Genomic DNA, 16,122 nt, shown 5'->3' with positions numbered 1-16,122 from the left:
GGGCACCCATATTAGCAAAAATGTGGTTAAAGTAACTGACCACAGGATCTAGACAGGATGGGAAAAGAAATGAAGCCAGGAAAATACTGATCAGTTATGAGGCAGTTGAGATTCATGTGATTCACAATGAGTGAGATGGGAGGAAGTGAGCAGGGGAAATCCTTGAAGGTTATGGAATACTGGATTTTGACATTTCACTCACGAGGACAGACCTCCCGTGCTTATCCAAAGTGCTTCTGTTCGAACACACCCATGCATGCTTGGCTCTCCAAAGCTGCTATGGGACCCTTGCTGGTGAGTTGTTTGAGGCAGCAGAGCCAACTCCTTTCCCAATGACTCTGAACTTCTACACTCTGCCACTAAGGCTCCAAGTCCTGTTATTTTATATCCTTCACTTTTTTTTCAGTTATTATATACAACGAGTGTAACAAACTAATATTAAGATAGTGTTGTAGCCCAAACTGAGAGGCCAGCTGAGTAGAGCAGGGGTGTCAAGAGGGAGTGAGAAGGGAGATGCTGAGGTTATCCAAATGTAAAAAAAATCACTGTGAAAATTCTGACTGAGGCCAGCTCAGGAGGGATAAATGTGTCATGTGTTTACATCACTCAGGGCCAAAGCCTTCCTTGTGTATGCTGTGTCTAGCTAAACAGAGGGAACGAGGAAGGTAAGTAGATACAAGGTAAGCCTTTCCCCATTAGCACTGATAGGAAAGAGGGGCATGTGGGAGCCCCAAAACACACAACTCTGATTAAGGATGATGGGAGGTCTGGCCATGTCTGAGGTCAATAAACATAATAACCACAGTTAACAGCTTCCATTTATGGGATACTTCCTAGGTATTCTTCCCAGGTATTCTGCTGGTTACTTTATATGCGTTAGGTTGAACCATATGAAACTTCCGTTTTGTAATATATAGAGTCAAATGTCTGCACACTCACACGGTTTGACAAACCATCTCATTTCATTCTCACCACAACAGCCCCATTAAACAGATATCACTGTCCCCACTTTACAGATGAGAAAACTAAGCCTCAGAAAGTGGAAGTTCAAGGCTGAGCAATCAGTAAGTGCCGAAACCTAGCTTTGAACACAGACTAACTGAATAGAAGGCCAGACTGCTTTCCAGCACACCACAGCTACTAGGGGAGCAAAAGAGTTAAACTTAAGAATTAAAAGACCCTGAGGTGTTACAAACCAGAGATTCTTGAAGTCAGCAGAGTCTCGGTGGACCTTCTCAATCTTTATCGGCCACCAGGGCTCCAAAGTAGAGGGGCAGCCGGGACCGCCTTCCCTGCTTCTTCCTCCCAACCACAAGGGGCGCCAAACGCCAACAGTCTTATTCAGAGGGCTCTCCGCGCACCCGCCGGGCCCCTCTTGTTTTTACACGCACCCGCCCCGGCCCACGGCGCAGGCGCCATCCCCGCTCCGCACCCCCCCCCCCCGCCTCCCAACCAGCGACCACTGCGCAGGCGCCCCAAGCCTGGCGTCGGGGGCAAAGGCGCGCCCAGCAGCAGGCCGCGTGGCAGTTGGTCCGGAGCGGGCCACGTGGCCACGGTGCTGCCGCGCGAGCGTGCGCAGAGTGGCCAGCGCGGCCGTGACGGAACGACGAGCGTGGGGGTGCGCGACCTCGCCCGCCCAGCCCGGTCCCCGCCCCTTGGCCTGCAGCTCCGCCCCCGCGGGGCGTCCCGGGCCGCTTGTCCCCTCGGCGGCGGCCGCGCGCGGCCCGGGGTCGCCGTGAGTACTCGCGAGGCTGGCTTGTGGGGCGGCCGCCACGGGGACGGGGCGGGGCGGCCGGGCCGCGGGAAGGGTGCGGGGTGCGCCCCGCCTCGGCCGGGGTGGATGAAGTGAGGGGCATGGGCCGGCTGGCTCTGAGGGGCCCTCCTGGACTTGACAGGCTTCGCTCGAGGCTGGGCGGCTAACGACACAGATCGGGCACAGAGTTTCTTCCCAGGGAGGCAGGTGTTGGGTGTCTTCGGGGTCTCCGGAGGAAACCGGAGAAGAGCTTTAACTGCTCCCCCAAGGGAGGCCTCAGGGCCTGTCCTGGAAGCGCGGTGGCAGCCAGTGTTCCGGGGCTCAACCTTCGTCCTCCGCTGGGTACCCGGGACAGCGCTAGGCTGCGGGAGTCGCGGGTCCGTGGGTTCTCCCCGGCACTCTTTGTTCCGTGGCCTAGGCTTTCTGAGAGGAGCACTCGCTGTAGAGCGGAGTAATCTCCTTGCCCAGGACCATAAAGCTGGGAGTCAAACCCAGAGTTTAAACGTTGAGATCGGAGGCTTCTTTGGCTAGATAGATGTAAAGTTGTTACACCGAGAAGCGCCCTTGGGCTTAGGGCAGGACCTTTGTGATCCGGACTTCAGGCTTATTTACATTTGGCCTGTTCCCATGCAAATTCTGTTAGCTGCTATCATCCAAAGCACTGAAAGACACACACCCTTCTCTGGGCACTTTTCACACGGTCTATATTTGGCCTAGCTTTTCTTGAAAGGTTCTCTCCTTTACCTCCTTTAGATAAGTTAGATAGGTCTTTCCTAAATCTTTAACAACGCCCTTAATTGGCTGTAACCACATCACAGGAAGAGTGGGTGTAATTAGAACTGTCAAATGTGCTTAAGTCCCTTTCCACTTTACTCCTGACCCTAAGCAAGTTGCTTGACCTCCCTACACCTGACTATTCTATATATAACATGAAAGCTTTGAAATAGACCATCTTTCAGGCTTATTCCTCTTTAAAATGTCTATGATTCCATGAATTCCATAACCACCCACCATTCCCCTTTCCCCACTCTTCACCATTTAAACCCATTCTCCATCTCTCCAGAGGAGTGAACCTTGAGAGTAGAAGGTTGCAGTTCATTTCACTGAAACAGCCTGGTTTGAAAATGATGGTAGTTTCTGAATTGTCTTTTTCCTGCACAGGAAAAATTCCTCCTGAACTACCTTTCTCTTCTTGTGATAACAGCAGAAACCAAGCAGCAACAGCCCTTGGAGAGAGACAAAGTTTTCTTGACTTCTACAGTGACAAAGAGCTTGTGGAAGTTGGTACTTCTGGCCTACGCTGCCATCATCTGACCACCCAGCCCAAGACAGCCCAGGCTGGACATTAGTGCCTCCTTCTTTATTCCTCTGTGATCATCCAGATCAGCACCTGACTGTTTATTTTAAAGTCTCACAAACCCAGCCCTGAAATCTTCATAGTCTGGTTCTCAGCTGCTCTTGAAGGTGAATGGAGTCTTGCTTTTTAAAATAACTTTTGTGTGATTTTTGTCTATGTAGATGTGTTTCAGTTCCTGTATGTATTTCCGCTTTGGCTTAGGTCTCCAGCAGACTGTTTATTCGTTCATTCACTCATTCAGTAAATATGTGTTGAGGGGCTGACAACATAGACAGTGAAAAGTCAAAGCCTCTACCAGCATAAAGCTTGCATTCTGGTGGCAGAGAAATACCATAAACAAACATTTTGTATGTAAGAGCATGGTAAGTGCTGTGGAAAAAATTAAAGCAAGGAAGGGGGATGGAGAGTGCTAGTATGTTGTATGTTGGGGTTTTGCTGTTGTATATAGGATAGTCAAGGTGACCTTCAAGCAGAAATCTGAAAGTGAAGAAGTAAGCCATGTGGATATCTGGGTGAAAAGCATTCCAAGAATGGTGACCAGCAGAGGCAAAGGCTCTATGGTGGGAATATGCTTGATATGTTTGAAGAACAGCAAGGAGGCATTTATGGAGTCTTAGTGATAATCTTTCTGTTCACATTTAGAGTTAACTTTTTAAAGATAGCCCTTACAAGAGAATAAGAGTAGCCTCTTGTTTTTTTTTCTTTTTATGAAAATTTCCAACTATATACAAAAGTAGAGAGTATAAGGAACCCTTAGGTACTCATCACTCAGCTTCATCAGTAATCAACATTTTGCCATGTTTATTTCATCTGTTCCCCATCCTGCCTCCCTCCCCCCCGTTTTTGTGCTAGAGTTGTATTTAAAAGCAGATCTCAGATATAAGGCCGTTTCACCTCTAAGAACTTCAGTTGCAGTTTCATTTTGCGTATTGTATTTGGTGGGTCAGGCAGCACTGCCAGCTGGGGAACTACTGTGCTGTTTGCCCTGGCATTGTGCTTTATGTCTCCATTCTGGGTCAGTTACTAGCTTTAAGTTGGTATCTGAGCAACAGACCACAGGCCTTTGGAACACACAAGGATTTAGAACAGTGGTTCTCAGAATAACCTGAAAGGCTTGTTAAAACACATTACTAGACCTCTGGAGTTCTAATTCAACAGGTCTGAGTAGGGGGTCTGAGAATTTACATTTTTAACAAGTTTCCAGGTAATATTAATGCTGCACACCTTACTTGAGAACCACTGATCTAGAAACCTAAGAGTCACTAGAACCGTATTAAAGACCAGGAACACCTCTATTTAAGGTTGGAGTGGATGAAACTGAGATAAATGCAGAGCCAAGAAGGCCTAGGACAGTGGTTTTTGATTTTGTGAAAGGCCTGGGGATTATTGTTTTTCTGAGCATTTCTTGGGATCATTATTACATTATTTGGGGAGTAGGTTCCGAGAGGAGTCCAGGGCATTATTTTGGCTGTGACAACTAAAACTACATCTGCCAGAGAATGTTCAGTGCTGTTGATGACTTTTTAACTTAGCTATGATTGTTACATAAAGGCTTCTAGGGATACTGATGTTAAATAAGAGATGATGACTCAATTTGGAGAAATAACTAGGGGTAGAGACTCCAAAAAAGAGTCTGCTTCTGATGGTGGTTGGTGCTATGGAGAATATTCTAAAATGAATTGACTAGAATGAATAGCATAAGCATCCAGTCCTGTCGTCATTTTTGGCTTCAGCAGTTGATATAGCATTATGAACTAGAGCAAGGACTTGCTTCAGTCACAACTCTCTAGCTGGAGTTCAGTAGTGTCTTATGTTTGTATAATGTTTTCATGGTTCATTATCTTTACTGTGTACATGCATGCAAGTATGTCTCTATGTGCAAGTACTTATACATATGTATAATAAAAGTGTACCCATAAACTTGTGTGCTTGTGTATATGCCATCCAGCTATTAAGTGGTGATGAGATTGTTGTCTACTTTCTGCAGGACAGTGACTTGTTACCACCACAACAGCAGAGCCTGCCTTCCTCAGCAGATCTCCAGTCAGCCCCTGACATCGCTGCCCTCCCCCCCCCCAACTTTATCTCCCTTTGTGGCCTCCTAAATGCCCATCTCGTTGGCCTGGGTTCAGCTGGTGGTATGGAGGGGTGCTGCCTAGCACTGACCTGGGAGTGTGTGTGACCCACTGACCCAATGGTGAGAACTGACTGCCTACCTGATCATTCAAGGGGTAGATGGGACAAAGTGCAGACCTCACCTTTTCCTGGTGTTTTCCCTCCCACCCTTTTGGAAAATAGAGTGGCTATTTGAAGTTAAAGGAAGGAGAAAGGGACATGGAAACAGTACTACTTGGTGTGTGTATAGGGAGTTTTCTTGGGAAGGAAGGAGAGAGTTAAATACGGGATAGAAAGGGAGTTATGAGACAAAAGAGCTAGGTATGCTTGAGAGCTGCCTTGGGTAATGGCCTCCAGAGGAGGCCAGCTTGTACTAGAACTTAGATATGCCTGGGAATCAACCTTGACATTGAAGTCTTCTGCATGCCTCCCCCACTGGCTACCAGAGCCTCAGTCATCATACTCGATACCTTAGAAGGTTGAAATTCCCTACTGTTTTCCTCCATGCCACCAAGTCAGTGCTAGACCATGGATAATATGACCAGATTCAGGAAGCAACTGAGATGCTTCCAGAGGGTGAGGGGAAGGGAGCAAAGGGATTAGGGCCTCAGTTATTCTATCCCAAGGGACCTCCTGTTCTTTGTGGAAACCTGTTTTTCATCCTAACCCCACTCTGTTCTATGGGATAACAGAGACCCAACAAAGGGTTGTATCCTTATTTCTCATCACTAGGACATCAAAGGCCAGTTCTGGAATGATGATGATTCGGAGGGAGATAATGAATCAGAAGAATTTCTCTATGGAGTTCAGGTGAGGTTACAGCCCCCAGAACCTATGTTAGATGGTCTAAACGTGTGCTTTTCTCTGGATACAGCAGGAGTGAAAGATTATTTTGGAGCAGAGATGAAGATTTGTCAGTGTAATCTGAGGATTGTGTTGTCAGAGCTGATCTCACATCTTTGCTCTTGCCTGGGACGCGTATCTTTCCCAGTGTAGACTACACCCTTTGTACATGGAGGTTACCCATATGTTCTTAGTTGAAAATAATTATTTTGTGACTATTCCCTCGCTAGCCAGCAGGAGTCATTTTATTCATTAATGTCAAAATTTTAAAAGATTATTCTACCAATGATCATTTAATGCTGTCATTGCCCAGGCGTGATCCTGAGCAGGAATGTTGGACTCTTCAGACAGAACCAATCTGAGTTAAATTCTGTACTCTGCAGCCTGTTCGCAGTTCTCATAGAAGGGATACCTGAGTGTCCTGGTCAAGGTTGAGAGAAGCTGAGACTTAAGGATGTGAACTCCTTAAGCAAAGCCTGCAGTTGGTCTACTGAAACTTCTTAGGGTGGTGATGGAAGGAAACTTGTTTGTCAGTGAAATCCCAACTAGGACCACTACCAAGAGCCCCTTCATATAAGCAGCTTTTGCTTGTATGTGTTGCTGTAGTTTGATTTCCCTGTTCCTGATGTCTCTTTATATTTTTCATTGTCTCTCTTCCCCTCTGTCTTCCCCCTCCATCATTTTTGCTGCTGACTCAGGGGAGCTGTGCAGCTGACCTATATCGACACCCACAGCTTGATGCAGACATTGAAGCCGTGAAGGAGATCTACAGTGAGAACTCTGTATCCATCAGGTGGGACTCTACTTCAGGGATGGCAGGGGACTCGGCCACTTCTTTCTGAGTTGTTAAAAGGGTAGAGGCTTTTTCTTCATGCTGTGATTGCGGGGTGGATGGGTGGGGTATTCTGTGGACCTTGATAAGTTTTGAGCTTAATGATGGTGGCAGTTGTTCAGGTTACTTAAGGTTGGCTCACAGGAGTAAGTAGGAAAGTGTAGCCACTTTTCTTAAAAGTTCCCTCTTATCCTAGACTCCTCCAGGCTGATAGTTTCACCTTTGAGGTAAGAAGGACTTCTGGCCTGGCAAAGGCCCTGATCATAAAAGTGGCTTCAGGCTGTAGCTAAGAACCAAAATGCAAAGCTGCCTTACACCCTTCCCTCTCCCTTATCCCCAGGCTCAGTTCTCCCTCCACCTCAGTCTCTGTTCCCTTCTTTCTCTCTCAATGAGTCTCACTTATGGTCACCTGTATCTCTGTAGAGAATATGGAACTATCGATGACGTGGACATTGACCTCCACATCAACATCAGCTTCCTCGATGTAAGTGGTGCTAGTACCTGCCAACAGTATGTCTAGTTGGGCTTGTGGATTTTGCCATGTAGGCCTGGAGTCTTGTTCTTGAGTGCTGTATTTGAAGCACATGTTCTTTAATCCTATCTTTCCTAGACCATCAGTAGACAGTGCTGTGTGCATGTGGGTGTCATACAGCGAAAACTTCAAGTCCATTCCTCTCTGTTGCTAAACTAGAAACTATTTCCCTTACTCTTTTAGGAGGAAGTTTCTACAGCCTGGAAGGTTCTCCGGACAGAACCTATTGTGTTGAGGCTGCGATTTTCTCTCTCCCAGTATCTTGATGGACCGGGTAAAGGCAGTGACTTTGGGCACCTGGGTACTCTAAGTGTGGTCTAATCCAAAGTCCTAAGTTAACTGAGGTAGAGAAAAACTAGGAACAAAGCCTTTTGGTGTAATCTGCAGGCCATTAGTAGGAGCTTTTCAGTCTCCTCTCATTGGTGTCTTCATTCTCTGTCACCTAATAGTCATGCCTTAAAGGCCTTCTTGGTTAATGAAATTGTTTTCTCTAGTTCCCAGATATTATTTATTCCTCCCCTTCCCCTCAACTTCCTTATAGAAATTGATATTTGAAATTGCTCAGACAGTTCCCAGAATCTACCTTCTGCCTCAGATGTTTTCCTTCTCCATCATTATTGTTTAGACTACCCTTAGAATCTGAGGAAGCTAATCCACTGAACTGGGGCTTTGGACTCCCAGCAGGATAGACCCGTATACATAGTAGGAGCTTTCTCTTCTATTTGCAGAACCATCAATTGAGGTTTTCCAGCCATCGAATAAGGAAGGATTTGGGCTGGGTCTTCAGTTGAAAAAGTAAGAACTTTGATCTTTCTGGTTCGGAACATTTGAGGGAAAGAGAGATGGACATGTGGATGGACAGGCAGACTCTTGGATGGAATGTTTCCTTCCAAAAGTGTATTTCTGAGATGTGCCCAAGAAAGACTAAAACAAGTTTGGGGAGCTAAATTTATGGCTAGGTGGGGCAGCATATGTTTCTGGGGTATCTGGCCTTGAGGCTTCCTGGCGGTGGGAGGGGAAGCTCATCAGCACGTAGCATTTAAGGAGAAGCACAGCCCTGGAGTTAGAGTAATGCTGGTCACATTTCCTCAGGGTGGGGCGCTCGGGTTTCAGACAGTTTCAGTTTATTGAATGTGTTGAGCACCTCGCTGAGTGTTTGATATACAAAGAGAAGTGAACTCAGTCAAGTTCCAGGTAGAGTCCAGTGCATACAAGTTCTAATACAAGGGAATATGTAAGATTTAGAAAGAACGCGGAGGAAGGTGTAACTCAGTCTTGTGGCAGGTGGATGAATGAAAGGTGAAAGGGAGATGATTAATGGTTTTCAAGGATGGATGAGAGTTGCCCATGTAGACAGACTCTGAGAGTAAATAACATTTGCAAAGGCACAGTGATGTGAAGCAGCATGTGTGTAGGAAGCTTCAAGTGGTTATATATTGCTGGTAAAATGCAGGGGGAGAATGGTAGGAACTAAAGGTAAAGCCAGAGAAGCAGGAAGGAGTCCAAATCAGAGAGGATCTTGGGCTTTTATTTTGTAGGCAGTGGGAGTGTTGAGAGGTTTTAGGCAAAGAAAGGACATGGTCAGATTTAGTTTTGGTTTTTTTTTGTTTTTTTGTTTTTTTTTTCTCAGTTTTAGTTTTAAAAAAACCATTCTGATAGCATTGTGCAAAATAGGTAGGAAGGGTGAGACAAGAGACCAGAACTATTTTAATAGGCAATTGTAGAAGTCCATACATGAGATGATGAAGGCCTGAACCAAAGTACAGGTAAGATTAGAGACGAGAGATAAACTAGAGAGATTTGCGGGGTTTAAAATCAATAAGACTTGAAGACTGTCTTGGGTATGTTGCATATGATAAGAGTAAGGAATAATGAAATATTACTCTTAGGTTTCCAGCCTAGATGTCTGGGTAAATTGTAATACCACTCATTTAAATAGGGATTTAACAGAGGAGCAAGTTTGTGGGATGAGGACAGATAGTTTCATTTTAAACATGTTGTTTAAAGGTAACTTTAGGATATTCAAGTGGAGATGCTCAGTAGAGAGTTAGATATGTAGATCTGATACTTACAGGAGAGGTTCAGGTTGAAGATCTATAGCAATGTGTGGGTGAGAAATGCACCCCGTATAGAATATGAGATTGCTAAAGGGGAGCATGATAGAATGAGAAGAAAACAAAATCAAGGGCAGAACACCCTTTAACCCAGACAAAATGCCAAGAGTAGGTAGAGGAAGAAGAAACACTGAAGGTAGATCAGAGAAGTTGGAGAAGAACGGGAAGTGTATAGTGTCAGAGAAGGCAAGGAGGAGTGTTTCTACAAGGAGGGTCAGATGCTAGAAAGAATGAGTAAGGAGAACTTAGGAGTTTCTGTTGGATTTAGCATCGAGGTGAGAGCAATTGTAGTGGAGTGGTAAAGGTAGAAACAGGAATACAGTAAGTATTCTGGAGAAGTGAGTGATTGGCAACAAAATAGAAACAGTAAGTGTGGATTCAGAAATCTGGATGAAGAAAGAAGGGGAACAGGGAGAGGTAGCTAGGCTGAGGTAAAGAATCTTGAAACTTTTTGTAGACTTCTGTAAAGGAGCTGACAGGAGCAGGGGATGATTGACTGATCAGGGTCCCTAAAGAGGGGCTGAGATCTAGAGTACAAAGAGACCAATTAATCCTCAATAGGAGGGTCACCTTGTCTCCAAAGAATGGAAGGAAGGGTAGAAATGGAAATAGATTTTGTAGTAGGGTTGCAAAATTATAGACGTTGATATCTGATGGCTTCAGTTTTCTCTGTTGAGAAGAGAGATAATCAGTTGTAGGTGAAGTTAGGAGCTTAAAGAAAGTGGTAAGGATTTAGCATAATCATGTAGAGTGATACTGGAGAGACTAACCAAGGACAAGTTAAAGGACTGACAAAACTAGCTGAGGGCCCAGCCCAAGTTGGAAACCATAAATTTGGGGGTGTAATGTTTTACCTAACAATGTCAGTACCCTCCATGTCCCTTGTCCTTTTCATTATTCACAAGGCAGAGGGTGGTACTCACCTCCATCCCACCACTTCTGTTCCACTTTCGGTATAGCTATTCTTGGCAGTAAATTGCCAGGTTCACAGCCTTTGAAGACTCACCTTTGAAATCTCCCTCTAAAGACAAAGCATCTAAGAATTTTTCTAGTCTGTGGTACTAGGTCAGGGAGTAGGAATTTACCCACTAAGGTAAAGAGGTACTTTAGGACTGCACATTTCCATGTGCTAAGGTTATATCAAAGGGGTCTTGAGACACACATTCCCCCACAACAGCTAACTTTATAGTCCCTGGATCTGAATTTTAGATTAGTTGCCTTTCTTGACCTGGGCTTCCCCTGCCTGAGCTTCTCTAAGCCTGTTCCTCTTCAATTCTGTAGGATTCTGGGTATGTTTACATCCCAACAATGGAAACATCTCAGCAACGATTTCTTAAAGACCCAACAGGAGAAGAGGCACAGCTGGTTCAAGGCAAGTGGTACCATCAAGAAGTTCCGAGCTGGCCTCAGCATCTTCTCACCCATCCCCAAGTAAGTGTTTCTCCATGAGTTGATTATCTCTAATCACTGTAATCTCATCTAAGCCCCCACCCCACCTTCTTGATTATATAAACTATTCTATCCTCTCCCTAGGTCCTCTGAATTCTGTACCTTTAACTACTAATACCATCCACATGGTCCTATCCCCATGTGTCTTTATCCTTCTACTCATACCTAGTCCTTTATGTAAAAAACAGTGCCTAGCACATGGTATGTGTTTGGAGAAATGTATGCTAATTGCTCCATCTTTCCTTTCTTTGACCCTCATCCTTATTCCCTATCCTAAGGAGGCAGAGTCAGAGCTAATAGGCCCCAACTGCTCGCTCTTATAGAAGAGCACATTGATTTATTACCTAGGTTCTGGAAATAAATATTGCTCCATTCCTTGATCCCAGGCCTACATTTTTCCCCCCTGGTGCCTTTGATCTTCCCAAAGGCAAATACAAACCCAGATATGTAGTTTTCTAGGTGTCATTACTGACAGACAGTCAGACATTAGGCTCTTTGGGGTCCAACTATTTCTTGCCTAGTAGTTTAATCACACACACATGCACGCATGCACACACTGAGTAAGTGAAACAGGCATCCTTTCCAAGGTATCATTCCTTACCTGGCCTAGATGCTGTAGACAATAACCTAGGCTTTGCCTCTGCCTGCCCTTTATGTTCCAATCTGAAGAACACACAGATAATGACATAAAAATCAAACCAGATGTGTAGTGATCTACGTGTTTTGACAGTGTGATCCAATGGAACGTTCCTCAGATATGAGTTGCTCTTTGGCTTAGGTCATTTCATCTATTCTTATCTCCAGGCCTCTTCTTCTTTTTGTTTTTTTTTTTTTGTTTATTTTTTTTCCTGACTGCACCACGTGGCATGCAGGATCTTAGTTCCCTGACTGGGAATCAAACCTGCACCCCCTGCAATGGAAGCGCGGAATCTTAACCACTGAACCACCAGGGAAGTCCCTTCAGGCCACTTCTAGAGCTCATACTGAATCCTTAGTTTCACTTCTCTTCATTCTCTGTTCAGGTCTCCCAGTTTCCCTATCATACAGGACTCCATGCTGAAAGGCAAACTGGGTGTACCAGAACTTCGAGTTGGACGCCTCATGAACCGTTCCATCTCCTGCACCATGAAGAACCCCAAAGTGGAGGTGTTTGGCTACCCTCCCAGCCCCCAGGCAGGTCTCCTGTGTCCCCAGCACATGGGCCTCCCTCCCCCAGCACGGACCTCTCCTTTGGTACATGGCTGAGGAGGGTTTGGCTTGGGTGTCAGAGGGTGGGAGGGGAAATGTGGGAATACAGCTTCTCAAAATGGGGTGGGAGTCTGGTTGTCCAGGCATCATAAACCAAACCTGGGCATGAATCATGAGTGAGTAGAATGGAACACATTTTTTAATAGTTGTGAACTTACATCTAAACTGTCTGGCAAGCTTCACTGATAATATGTCATGAAGCAGAAAGTCTGGGGTTGGGCATCCCAGGGAGATGTCATGTATGATTTTGTTAGGTTGTGGTTGGTGGTCGGCTACTTTACAGACCTATTTCACCTACCTTGAAGAGGGTTAAGGACAGGTTAGCCTTTTTAAAGAGCCTGTGGCAAAAATTTTGAAAGGTCTTCTCTGCAGCTTGAGGATTACTTAGACTGATCAGAGCTAGGGCTTAGCTACTTCAGGAGAATTTTAGGTAATGGGCGTGAGTGAGGTCTTTCTAGTCACCAGCTCCATGGGAGGTTCATAGAGTCTATCTTTTTACTCTCATCAGGTCAGTGGTCACTGCAAGAACATCCCTACTCTGGAATACGGATTCCTTGTCCAGGTAATCAAGTCCAAAGCTTCATTCCAAAGCCTTTCCCCTGTTATCTGACCCATCTGATCACCTAATATCTCCCAGCTCTTCAGTCAACATTAGCAAACATTTCCTGAATCACTCTGCTCCCAGAACTATAGTGAATGTCATGTAGATAAGAGAAAAGAAGGCATTGTTCCCACCCTCAAGAAGCCTATAGCATTATTGGGAAGACAACGCTTACAGACCACTTATAATCAATTGCCAAATGAGATGTTGCAAATTTTAAGTGCACCGGTGCCAAGATGAGAGAAGGATTGACACTTATTTTCTGATGATCCGTCACATCCTTGCTCAAGTGGGCTTCACTGTTCCTCACAAACTTTCACTGCTTAGCTACTACTGGTCATTTGCTTCTTTTTAAACCCTCTTGAGTTTTTGGACATGACTTCACTTTTGCATCTCCAATATCTTTGTTCATGTCATTCCCTTCACTGACCTGCCTCGCTGTATCTGCCTATTGCAGTTGAGTCTCAGATGCCAGCTGTTCCATAACATCTTCTCTGTTACTGAAATGTATTAGCTGGAAGTGTGTCTCCTCTCACTGAACTCTTTTGATGCTTTTTGTTTTATATGGCATTGATGTGTCAGGTACCATATGCTGCCTTGAATTGTGATTAATTTGTATACATGCCACATCTTCCCAGTTGGACTATAGGGTCTAAGAAGACAGTCTTTTATGTTACTGAATAATCAAGGAGACCTTTAAATGAGCTAGGTACATAGTAGGCATTCATTAAATCTGCATTAAATGAATGAATAAAAGCCCTTGCATGTCCATTTACCATCCCAAAAGTTTGTGAAGTGGGAACAATTTGATTTATACACAAAGTGTACGTGGTTGCAAAAGCCATGTTAAGACAGAGTATATAAAAAATACTTTAGGATATTGCTGCATGAGCTCTGAATTTGTGCTGTATTTCCAGCACAGAGTTTTATCTGTGATCTTGATCAGCTTACGGGCTGATTGTTCCAGGTAGTTAAAATGGCTTCTCAGGGCACCCCCCACCCCCGCCATGTGATCGTGGACTTAATACTCACTTGTCACATGGGGGAAATCTGTAATTACTACAACTAATGTTAATAATTTGATTAGTACTTGTTATTGTTTGTAAACTACTTTTACAGAAATCATCTCTTTACTCTCAATACCTCTATGAGGTAAATAATGTGCACTTTGTAAATGAAGAGACCAAGGCTCAGGTTAATTGACTTGCCGAAAGTTATATATGGTATTAAGTAGTAGAGGGGGGAGTCTTAACTCAGGTCTTCTACATGGCGGGTCTTATTTTTATTATACTACATAGATTTAGCTCTGGAGTTAGGCTATCAGTTTAACTAAGTACAGGACCCAAGAATAGATTCTACCTTAGGCATAGGGCTGGGAGGTTAGGAGAGTAACTGGAAAAGAAGTTCAGATTATTTCCTATATCTGGGTCTGGACTTCCAAAAGATAGATAGACTCTCTTCTCTCCCCAGATCATGAAATATGCAGAGCAAAGGATTCCAACGTTGAATGAGTACTGTGTGGTATGCGATGAGCAGCATGTCTTCCAGAATGGGTCCATGCTCAAGGTATATGCCTCTACTTTGTGACCCTCTTTCTTGCGCCCTTAGCTAAGGCCCATTAATTCCTCATCTCTCCATTTCCCCTTCTTTCTGTGTCTATGGTAAAGGTAGAATTCTGTCCATACTTCTTGAGACCCTAGAAATAATTATGTTTTCAGAAAACAAACCTCAGCAGTCCTGTTTGGAAAGATGAGGATATGTGAATATCAGTCTAGAGTTGTCTGAGGTCAGGCAACCCTCTTGTCCCACTTGCCCTATGATACCTTCTTATTGGACATCTCCTGTCACCATCATCTCTTTAATATGTCCATTCAGCCAGCCGTCTGTACTCGTGAACTGTGCGTTTTCTCCTTCTACACATTGGGAGTCATGTCTGGAGCTGCAGAGGAGGTGGCCACTGGAGCAGAGGTATGGGGAGGGAAAAGCTGCTGGGTAATTGGGCTCAAGAAAGGCTGGGGAACACAGCAGTTTCACTGCTTGGAATTTAATCTCCAGAAATGCATTCCTATGTAAGGATGTTCACTATAGTATTTTTTTTTTAATATTTTATGTATTTATTTTTTGGCCATGCCATGCAGCTTGCAGGATCTTATAGTTCCCCGACCAGGAATCAAACCCACACTCTCAGCAGTGAAAGTGCAGAGTCCTAACCACTGGACTGCCAGGGAATTCCCTAGTATTATTTATAATAGTTAAAAAAACAAAAAAAGAAAAAATGGATACAAGCTCATCTGTACAGTGTCCAGTTAAAGAAATGATGGTATGTCCTTACAGTGGAAATACTATATAGCTATTATTTTTGGTTAGAAAATTATAACATATATAAAAAGAAAAATACAACAGTATGTGTAATACAATTCTTTTTTTTTATTGCCTATATAATAAAATAACAGTTTATATAGGGAAAATATCTGGAAGAATATACATCAAACTTAGCCCTAGTTACCTGTGAGGAATGAGATTTGGGGGCAAGGGGAGGATTTTTATTTTTTTAATCACTCTTTTAAACATTATTCTTGAATTTTTATAATTGGTGTATATTTTCTAATGAAAAAAATCATAATCATTTAAATTAATTTATTTTATTGAAATATAGTTGATTTATAATGTGTTAATTTCTGCTGTATAGCAGAGTAACTCAGTTATACATATGTATGCATTCTTTTTCATATTCTTTTCCATTATGGTTTATCACAGAATATTGAATATAGTTCCCTGTGCTATACAGTAGGACCTTGTTGTTTATTCATTCTAGTATAATAGTTCGCATCTGCTAATCCCAAACTCCCAATCCATCCCTCTTCCACCCCTCATATTTGCTTTTAAAATAAGAAATGCTGAGAGCTTCCAGAAGGTAGACCTAGGCTGGATACTGTGTGACTCCCAGCACTGGGAAATCATTTAGCTTTTGCCCCCTTTCTCTCCTTTTTCCTAAGGTGGTGGATCTGCTGGTGGCCATGTGTAGGGCAGCTTTGGAGTCCCCTAGAAAGAGCATCATCTTTGAGCCTTATCCCTCTGTGGTGGACCCCACTGATCCCAAGACTCTGGCCTTTAACCCTAAGGTACAGTTGCTTGGGAAGAAAATCAGGACTAAGGAAGAGAAATGGTGAAAGATAGTGGGAAACCATGGGCTGTCATTCTAGTGTACATAACAGCTTGGAATAACTAAACGTGACTAGTAATATAAGATAAATAATAACTTATGAGTTTCTCAGAAG

At 44.0% G+C, this 16,122-nt stretch overlaps 1 protein-coding gene across 8 annotated transcripts in view; it reads left to right on the top strand.

Annotated features, from left to right (window-relative positions):
• Positions 1-1,560: 1,560 nt before the first annotated feature.
• The window catches only part of PARP6 (poly(ADP-ribose) polymerase family member 6), a 28,861-nt gene continuing 14,299 nt past the window's right edge, over positions 1,561-16,122 (top strand). Inside the window, exons 1-15 of one of the 8 annotated variants that reach the window (XR_009051440.1) lie at positions 1,561-1,735; positions 2,958-3,217; positions 3,312-3,472; positions 5,098-5,307; positions 5,958-6,035; positions 6,767-6,861; positions 7,324-7,384; positions 7,616-7,706; positions 8,161-8,227; positions 10,828-10,977; positions 12,018-12,228; positions 12,752-12,805; positions 14,315-14,410; positions 14,720-14,812; positions 15,841-15,966. Coding sequence is in view for 1 of the 8 variants with exons in the window: in XM_057723224.1 (XP_057579207.1) it covers positions 5,305-5,307; positions 5,958-6,035; positions 6,767-6,861; positions 7,324-7,384; positions 7,616-7,706; positions 8,161-8,227; positions 10,828-10,977; positions 12,018-12,168; positions 12,752-12,805; positions 14,315-14,410; positions 14,720-14,812; positions 15,841-15,966 (1,065 nt within the window). In the remaining 7 variants the exon portion in view is untranslated. Of the gene's footprint in view, positions 1,736-2,914; positions 3,218-3,311; positions 3,473-5,097; positions 5,308-5,957; positions 6,036-6,766; positions 6,862-7,323; positions 7,385-7,615; positions 7,707-8,160; positions 8,228-10,827; positions 10,978-12,017; positions 12,229-12,751; positions 12,806-14,314; positions 14,411-14,719; positions 14,813-15,840; positions 15,967-16,122 lie in introns of all 8 variants that reach the window. The other 7 variants (XR_009051438.1, XR_009051437.1, XR_009051439.1 and 4 more) reach the window with 7 other exon arrangements.

The sequence above is a fragment of the Hippopotamus amphibius genome, chromosome 2, assembly GCF_030028045.1.
Source record: "Hippopotamus amphibius kiboko isolate mHipAmp2 chromosome 2, mHipAmp2.hap2, whole genome shotgun sequence".
Classification (NCBI taxonomy): Eukaryota; Metazoa; Chordata; class Mammalia; order Artiodactyla; family Hippopotamidae; genus Hippopotamus; species Hippopotamus amphibius.
Note: the sequence above shows the minus strand (reverse complement) of the source record. Positions and strands in the feature narration are given on the sequence as shown.